The sequence below is a fragment of the Limulus polyphemus genome, unplaced genomic scaffold (assembly GCF_000517525.1).
Source record: "Limulus polyphemus unplaced genomic scaffold, Limulus_polyphemus-2.1.2 Scaffold2500, whole genome shotgun sequence".
NCBI lineage: Eukaryota > Metazoa > Arthropoda > Merostomata > Xiphosura > Limulidae > Limulus > Limulus polyphemus.
The window spans coordinates 45834-56043 of NW_013668110.1; the positions used below are offsets into that span (position 1 = coordinate 45834).

Consider the following 10210-nt stretch of genomic DNA (forward strand, 5'->3'; position numbering starts at 1 on the left):
ACAATATATATTTAACACTATAAGCTATGCATGTTTTTAAATATACACTTAATCTAAACAAACATTGATATTAAATTAGATATATAATAATAAATTTGTCACATCTATCAGTAATATGTTTTTGAATTAGGAAAATATTAACCTTACATAAGGGGACTTACCAAGAACAAGAATGGGTAATGCCATGAACATAGCATGTTATTTATGTAAGGGAGCTTAGTACCAACAATAACATATTGTTTATGTAAGAGGACTTGTCACCAACTAGAACATGTTTACATAAGGGAACTTGCTACCAACAAGAACATGATGTTTATGTAAGGGGATTTGCTACCAAAAAGAATATGTTGTTTACATAAGGAGACTCACCACCAGAAAGAAAATGTTTATGTAAGGGAGCTTGCTACCAACAAGAACATGTTAAGTAAGTTTTTCAACATTCAAAACCAAACTGGATACATTAAGATGAAAGATCTCATTAAGGTTACTAATAACTTTATAAAAACATTTTTCTTAACTATCATAGTACAAGTTTTTATCAAGAAAAAATGTGTTAATATGTAGATAATTTCATGAGAATTTTTATTAAAATTATGGTTTTAAGACCCAATTGTTTTGAGGACCTCTAATAATAAATATAGAGCCTTAGTGATAGTGGCTTACAACAAACAAAGCAAATTTGAAGTACTTTTAAAGCATGATTCTGATTGAAAATTTGCAATTTTTAGATGTGAATCAAGCATACTAAAAAGTATTAATAACTTTGCTGTAATGATTTATGAATGCTTGTGTGCTTACTACATGAAAACATAATTTTGTGCTAAATCTAAAGTTTTGCCATACTAGTTAGATTTTTATGAACATTTTGAATTGATCAATTTTTAAGATATCTGTATCCTTAAAATAACATTTGTTTTGCAAAATATGGATAGAATGTTTTTTATTTAATTGCAAGCTTTCAAACCCTTTCAACAGCTCATCATCAGGTAGTAGACTAGTTTAATATTCCACCTAGTGATGAACTCATGACAGAGCTTTATTTTTTAAAATACGAAAATTTAACAGGCTTTTTATTTTACCACAAACTTTCAAACTATTTCAAGAGCTCGTCATCAGATGGGAACTAGTCTAGCATTCCACCTAGTGGTTGGCTGTAGATAAAGTTTTAAAGCTTATGATTAAATAAAATACATTATTATTATTATGTGTTGAAAAATGTTGTTAATGTTATATATTTTTTTATCCTATTAGATTTATGAATTATATTTAAAATTACAAATCTACAACAACGACCTTAAAAAAGAAAATTTATTTTTACTAACAAATTAAATTAGTGACAAATGATTATGGTTGTGAAAGATAGTACTTTCTTATACTAATCTGGAACAGTTAATATTGAAATATCTGGCTGCAACTGTATATGTAATCCAAAAGTGTTACTTACAAGCTATATTTTGTAACCTTGTTTCTTACCCATGCTGACTGATTAGTTTTTTAGTAGATGTCAGTCTGATATAATTGTATTACAATCTTTATCACTTTATATGGCATACTACCATAAAGGTGTATGTTATCTTGTCTTGGTTATATTAAAGCTGTAGATTTACAAATCTCAGGATCATAAGATCCTTTTTTTGTTTTTAGCAAAGGTATGACGAAATGTCTGAGCCCAAGTTCTTGTATGGATCTCACTATTCTACTCCCGGCTTTGTATTATATTACCTTGTTAGAAAAAGTAAGTTTAAAATGCTTTCAGTTTGATATAATTTGAATTTGGGAAATTTAGCCTTTTTTATCATGTCTCAGTAATAATTTTTACATTCTGTTTTTCAATATAATATTAAACAGATAGAAAACCAAATTACAAAGCTATGCTGCTAAGGCTTCCTAGGCTTTAAAGGCTAATTTCAGTGGCTTAAAAATTGCACATTTTATACTTAAGAATAAAATATTTTCAACTTTTTATTATTAACATATTGAATAGGAATATTTTTGTAATAAGATTGTAAAAGTGTGCAACGTTTTTACTTTTATTGTTTCTTTTAAATGTTTGCTTTTCAATCCATCATAAGTAAAAATATTTTAAGCTGCAAATACAAAATAAAAACATCTTTATGAACTAAAAGGACATATCTGTGCATTTAAACAAAATAACTTAAAAAAATGAAAATATTTGCATAAAATTATGTAAAGTTTCTTTATATTGTGACAAGAAATAACATTGTCAGAATACAGGTAAACAGAAGTGTGAATCAAAATGAGAGGAGAATTTAATCACATGTGTAGAAACTCAGTGTGTGAGCAGTGAAACTTGAATATTAGAGATGTTTTTATTAATTCACTAAACTCATAGTAGAGGGTTTGAAAATAGTTTTTACTATCTTAGTAAATATCAATTTCATGACACGTACAAAAAAAGATAGAAAACAAATAAAATTAAAGAAAACTACATAGCTGTATAAAATAGAGTAAAAAAATTAGCACGTGAGTTATGAAACTTAAGTTTTCTTGCCTTTTTAGGAAAGACAGAATCCAGTCAATAACATAACTAATAAACATTATAGTTACAGAATTTTTAATTTCTTATTTTGTAGTAATGAGTGCCTGGAATGATTTACAAATAAAAGAAATTACTTTAAAATCAGTGTTTTTTTAAAATGTGACTTTAAAAAGTGAACATGTTTAAATACTTATCATCATCAGGAGTTCATTTTTAAGAACACACATTATGAAGTTAAAATGATTTTGCTTAAATGATAGTAACGTTCTCCTAATACTGTAATTTTAATCAAGATGTTTTTATACTAGTGCCTCAGTATATGCTCTGTCTTCAAAATGGGCGGTTTGATAACCCTGACAGAATGTTCAACAGGTAAGGATACAAATGCAAGCCCATCCTTCTTGAAGTTGCCAATGTGGGTTCTTTTATAGTGTTATTAGAATAGTTTATAGAATTAACTGTTACAGTTAATCTTTTTTTTGTTATATTTTTTAAGATGAATATTTATGGTGAACTCCAAGATGTAAATTTTTCATCAGGAAAAGATTAAAGGATATGGTAGATTTTTGCCTCATTTTTTAAAAGTAATTTTATTTCATTAGTGTTTATTTCCATTTCTGACTCCTGAAAATGCAAAAAAAGTTATTAAAAATTACTGAAAAGGTGAAAGGACTAATGAGTCAAACATTCATTTCAAAACTGCTTCTGAAATATGTATTACTTTAGTTTTCACCAACCCACAAAACAGTCACAATTTAAGTTATAACTTGATTTTTACTGCTATTCTCATAAAATAAAAATAAAAACGGGAATTATGCTAAACTATTCAAACTTTAATCAAGAACACACTGAATCTCAGTATTTTGTCTCAACCAATGAAACTGATAGGCTATAAAAAAGAGAATTACATAAAAAACAGGAGAACATTTACTATATTTTAAAAACTTTGTGTTTTTTACCTTGTGAAATACATTTAATGAAGTTATGAACTCCATGATGTTTTTTGATATGAATTTAGGACTTTAACAAAGTTTAAGATATTGTTGATGTTGAATTACTGTGACATTAATAAATTTTATCAAGTGGATGTGATATGTATGTGCCTAATAACACTTTTGCTACAGGCATATTTTTCTGTTATATACATTTTAAGTTCTTAATTTGATAAGTTAGTATTTATAAAAAAATTATAATTTCCCCTAATATGAGAATTGTGACATTTCATATCATTTTTCTGATTTATTTACCACCTCTCTGAGAAGTATCAATTTAATGTAAATTACTTATTATAATTTAGATATTACTGAAGATTTTTCAGATGAAGAAAATTTTTTATAATCTTTACCTGAAAATCACTTTGCATATGGAGCAATCAAAACTTTGTCTCTGTATACAAATGTAGAAATTTTTAGTGAAAATACTTCACCAAAAATCACATGTTGTGTCTACAAATGACTCTTAATGATTACTGAAAGCTTGAAAAATTTTGTGAAGATACACAAAACGTATTAGAAGTTATAGTATGGAAACCATAAAGGTCAATTTGGGGTCACAAACTTGGCCGATCCAACAAAGCCCATAGTGAGTGAGATAATGTGTTTCTTATTTAGTAATACCTTCCATATGCCTTGTTTAATTTATAGTGTTTCATACAGCTTTTTTTATCTTACCTTGCTCACATTCTAACATTAAATATTTTTCTAATATTGATCACTATGGTTGTCATAAGGTGGATAATGAGGTTTTTTGATTATGTGAAGGAGGAATAGTTAGTTTATTCTAATGTTTTTAATTATAAAATATTGTGCTCCCCTTGTTTTGAAACTGCAGTATATCAGACACGTGGAGAAATATTACCACCAACTCTTCGGATTTCAAAGAACTTGTTCCACAATTCTATGATACAGAAACTAAAGGGGATTTTCTCTGTAACATACAGGTTAGTCTTAGTTTCCAACTTCTGTTTCATAAATAACTTGATGTAAAATTGCATCAATCTTATTTTTTAAATAAAAGATACTGTTGTAATAATATATATTTATTAATAATTAATAAATATGTTGGTGAGAAATTTAGTATTTGACAGTTTTTTAAATAATAAGAATACATTGTAATAAAAATATTCAGAAAGTATAGGGTTTACAACTTGTAATGTGTTTGATGACACTTTTGGTAAATTAGAATATTTATAAAATATCTATAATGACGTATAGATATGTTAATTACTAATACATGAAGTTTTCTTTAGAAAGTATTTTATAGATGTTAAAAGAATTTTTGTAATTTTTAGTTAACATTTAATAAAAACATAATGTTAAGTTCTATGGTCTCATTATTCCTTACAACATTGAATCCAATCCTTCATAAAGATCTTTAGATCATTTAAAAATAAAATTTGTATTTTTTTCTGTTCATAGTAGGGTTATATTTTATGTTATACATTACTAAACTGAATTCATTGATGAAACCAGTTTTTGGAAAGAGTAATTACATTTTTCAAAAGAGAGAAGTTGAAGCCCAGGATGACTAAATAATTTCTCAGGAATATTTTATTAATTTTCTTCATTAATATTAACACACAGTTTGTGAGTCAATGAAACTGAACTTGGGTTATTGGATGGACTACAGAGGGGTGTCTCCATTTCTGGTATTCAAGTTAGAACCTAAAAACAATGCTTACTGTCAAAAGAACTCACCTTTAATAATGTTCTATTCACAAAGATGCAGACTTTATGGGGTTGGCTAGACTGTGTTTCTCTTGCACAAAATATAAGTGTTCATGTTTGGACAGGTACTATACTTAGCCACTTACAGCAGCAAGTAAGCTTTGTAGAACTTTCCTGGGCCATTTCTATCAACAGAACTTGTGAAAATACAGAAAAAATGGCTTTATGTAGCTAAGGAACCAGATTTTATATTGTATAACGTGCAGCCACCACCATATTTTTGGTAGGATTTTGAATGGGGATGTGGGTTTTACTCCTTCATAGCCTGGAAACTAGTGCAAATTTAGCTGTGATGGTGAGCAATTATTCAAATTCCAGATATGACATCTCTATTCAGAATTTATAAAAGCGAGTACAGAAAATCTTTGTTTGGAATCAACCCACCAATAATATTTCCCTGACTTGTCGACAGGGTGTTATTACATAAAATGTTCATAATTGCATAGAATGAGGCTCAACTGAATTTGTATCACTTAGTAATATGTAAATTCTTTTTCTTTACAGATACTTTGATTTAACTAAATTATGCTTGACTATGGTTTTAGAATGAAATTTTTGTACTAGTTGTGTTGAGTAATAATTATGAATCGGGGGATAAGACTAATGAAGTTTTGATGCCATAGAGAACAAAATAAGGAACAGAATACAGATATTCATCCAAAATTTATAAGGAACTATGCATTTATTTTAGAGTGTAATCAGTGTTCTCAAACTTATACAACAGGTACTTTATACAAAGTTATAAACCTAATTAACTTTTGAATGTCATATGTCAAAGGTAATTGGGGCATAGGTGTTTTATAAACACAATTAGCATTCTATTAGTTTTATATTCTGTTCAATACAATTGACATCTTTTCAGCATCTTGACTTTGGTGTTCGGCAAGATGGAACAAAAGTTGGTGATGTTGAGTTACCACCATGGGCAGAAGGTATTAATATGTTTTAAGACTCTTGGTTATAAGAAAAGTAGAAATAACATTATGAGACTATGGTGTAGTGTAAGAAGACATGTGACTATCCTGTTGCAATTAATTATTTATAATTGTTCAACAGACTAACTGATAAATTAGTTATGAATTTTTGTTTTCCTCACTAAAATGTTTACTTCAGTGAAAAAAATGAAGACTCCATGATTGACATAGGAGCCTAAATTGTTCTTTGATTTGTTACTGTCTCTGAGACAAAACTATTTACTGCACAAAGAGTTGGGATTACGCCTCAACATCATTTATGGATGCTTGCTTTTTTACACTGAAGCTACACATTTCCGTGAGGAAAAAGACAATTCGCAATTAATGTGGTACATTGTAAAAATAGTGACAGTTAATCTTTTTTTGATCAACTTTTGCAGTAGTCTGACTAGTATAAGATTTCTTTTAAATATTAAAAGAATATCATCTTATCTGCTCTGTGTTGACATCTTTTTGGTAATCATTTTGTCACACTTCTCAGAATAGTTTCATTTTTTTTAGCTATTAACATCAGCTCTGTTGATGTAATAAAATCTATGTGTACTTCATTTGAATATCACGAAGAAATAGTAAGGTATTATGGTACACAATAACAGCTGTTATTTATAGTCTATTATCCCATTAAACATCACAGATGAAATTATTTAAAGAAATAAAATGTACAAACACTTCACAAGGATTAAATATAAATTAATAGCATTGCTAAAGCTACATCATAGTGTATTGTTAATTGTTTTATATGTTGTGCTATATTTATTTAACTTTACCTTAACAAAGATTATGTGCTTTTACTTATAAATAAAACAATTAGCACTTAATATTGACTCAAAACTTCTTTATAAACCTGAGACTGAGTCACATTGTAATTCTGTCAGTGTTTGTATTTAAAAAAAAATGTTTTTAATATGGAACAAGGACAAACATGAATAAAATGTAAACACTTAAATTATTGCTATTACAAAATCTGCAAGAAAGAATATAACTTATAGAGGGTTGAGTGCATTATATTATAAGTGATTTTGAATACTCAAATCAGCATCTCACACGACAGTCACAGCAGATATGAAGTTGTGTTGGATTTTATGTATGAAAATTACATGTTACGTTGTTTGATAATGTGATGCCATTGAAAATTAATTACTTTTGTGAAGGATATATACCAACCCTTTCCAACGTAAAATATTCATATGCTCATCTCATCAAGATGTGTTCATCTTGGGAATTTAGAACTTCTAAGAAGGAAATATGCAATTTACTTAATGGTATTGGAAAACAAAGGAATATGGATTGACCAGGACCATCCAGAAAGAGACCTGCAATAAGTCATATCTCAGTTGTGGTAAGCAAAGTGCAGAGTCTTGTAATACAAACTTAAGTGTCAGTGTCAAAAGCCATCCATGTATCTTAAGCAACAGTGCACAACAAATCAAAAAATATATCTGTCTGGAAAAAATTACACAAAATAGTACCACAACTTATCCATTCATCCAGTGTAGAACTCAAGCAGCTGGAGAATGAAATGGATTTTCATGCTATTCTGTACAAAGACATGCTAATCAAGTCACTGGATGCAGTGCCTGTAGATTTCTTTGTAACTGGACTGTTGAAACTCTTGCTTTCATCCATTAGATGGATTATGGAAAGCTGGCAGAGATGAGTTTATGCTTTGGACATGACAGCATCATGACAATAGCTTTTTTGCAGTGAAAACTACCTGCTGAACTATTGTGAAGTTACACAGTCTTCAGATAGAGAATGACCAAATATAAAATCATGACTGTAATGATGTGATAAGGTTTTGAAATGGTTTTAATATAACATAATCATCCTCTGTATTACAGACAAAAGACTGTTGGCTTATCTACATGCATTTGTAAGAACTTATCAGTGAAAGTAAAAAGAATGTAATAATTTGTTAACCACACTATATTTGGTGCATATTATGCCAACAAGGCTTTTCACTCAATAATAATCTTATCAGCCTGGTTGGGATATAACAGACATAGAAATGGTGGAGACATTAATTGAAAGTGAATTTTAATGAAAAAAAATTCTAAGCTAAGTTATATTACTTTTGTAATTTTTTTATCAATACAGTTTTCACATCTCTTCCATTCATGATATCTGTTCTTCTAATGCATATACATTGTAAGATTTCTATAGTTATTTATATATTAAACTTAAGCTGGCAGTTTTACAGTTGTTTTAATAGTGAAGTAATAAATCACACAAATCCATCTCTATGAAGCATTGAAAATTATTATTCTGAAGAAAATAGCTTATAGTATTTTTTTTATTCATTTATAAATTTTATTGATTACCAATCCAGAAAATTGGTGATATTGAATAGAACAGTATTTTTTATTATTAGGAAAATATCCATAAAATGTAAGAAAAAAGAAAATGAATAACATTTGAAATGAAAGAAAGTTTACAAAATTTTATATTCTGCCTTCCATTGACCATAAAAAAAAAGTGAAATTTGCTTAGAGGTCAGTTTACATTCAGAGGTCTTCAGATATTTAGTTTGTGCTTTAGTGTTAAATAATATTGCAGAATAGTAAGATCGAAATAGATCAGTACTTTTTTGTAAGTAAATTTATCAGAAAACGTTTTATTTAATTCCCTGTTACTGCAAAACCATTCTCAACACTGGGCTTATGGGTGTGTTTTAAGAGTAATAGTCAAATCTCACTATTTGGTTAAGAGTAACTCAAAAGTTATCATTGAATGCTGTTGATTGTTCTTTTCTTTCTGGTCTATCCAATTTAAAATTAGTGATGGCTGTCATAGATAACCCTTTTAATATTTTGTAATATTTTATTGTTGCTTTTTGGTCCATTGTTTTCAAATAACAAATGGAAAAATCTATCTGTACACAAGTGTAAAATTTTTGAAATATATAAGCCATAAAAATCAGACTTTAATCTATGTATTCTACAGAAATAATACTGCCTTCTCTGTGAAATAATTCTATATTTCTGACACTTGTAAGTTTAAGCATTACAGTGTGAAACTCAGACTTGTGAATTTGTGTTCACTAGATCATTGTGGATTTGTTCAAACACTGCGTGAAGCACTTGAATCTGATTTTGTGTCTCAACACATTCACGAGTGGATTGACTTGGTGTTTGGATACAAGCAGCAGGGAGAAGAAGCAATTAAAGCCAACAATGGTTGTATAGCGTGATGTTGTTTGTGTTACATAGAAGACAGTAATAGTAATCAATGAATAGCATGAGTTAATTAGGTCTAACTTATATTTTTGTGGTATTCATTGTATATAATATCTCTAGTCAGATCTGGTACTATATTTTTAGTGAAGAGCTGTACTGTATAGGGAATTGTCCTAAGATTCAATGAATACAACATGTATTTATAAGGTCTCAAGTTATGTTACTGTGGTGGATATTATTGTATTGTATAGAACGACATCAGTAGTCAAGTAAATGTATAGTACAACTTATTGATATATTTCTATATTAAATGTATTGTTGCTCTGTAGAAAGAAATCAGTGGTCATGACGATATTTGTATATATTTCTATATCAATGTGCTGTACATTATGTATGTTGGATGAAACTACATATACTAGGATGTTATGTATGTTGGATGAAACTACATATACTAGGATGTTATGTATGTTAGATGAAACTACTTACTCAAAGACATTATGTATTTTAGAAGAAACTACATAATGAGTAAGGACATTATGTAAGAAAATATTTTAAATGTGAAAAAATAAAGTAAAAATGAAATGTATATATAAGAAGCTAACTAAACAAAATATAAACATCTTGGATCTAAGAAAAAGTCATCTAAACAAAGAAAAAAGAGGCTTCTTGTAGGTAAGATGTTAAACAACTTGAGTATACTAATATGATAATAGATTAGCAAACATTGATTTATAAGCATAATAAAGTGATTTATTTAGGGAAACATGTTCTCCCAAAGATAAATCACATTATTATGCTTATAAATTGTTATAGACAGTTTTAATGTTTAAAAAG

The 10210-nt window shown here is 28.3% G+C and overlaps 1 protein-coding gene across 1 annotated transcript in view; it reads left to right on the forward strand.

Annotated features, from left to right (window-relative positions):
- The window catches only part of LOC106467137 (protein FAN-like), a gene marked incomplete at its 5' end in the record, with an annotated part of 133833 nt that overhangs the window by 42219 nt on the left and 81404 nt on the right, over positions 1 to 10210 (forward strand). Inside the window, 5 exons of the mRNA XM_013927457.2 lie at positions 1645 to 1735; positions 2809 to 2872; positions 4331 to 4439; positions 6089 to 6158; positions 9245 to 9376. Coding sequence (XP_013782911.1) covers positions 1645 to 1735; positions 2809 to 2872; positions 4331 to 4439; positions 6089 to 6158; positions 9245 to 9376 — 466 coding nt within the window. The remainder of the gene's footprint in view (positions 1 to 1644; positions 1736 to 2808; positions 2873 to 4330; positions 4440 to 6088; positions 6159 to 9244; positions 9377 to 10210) is intronic.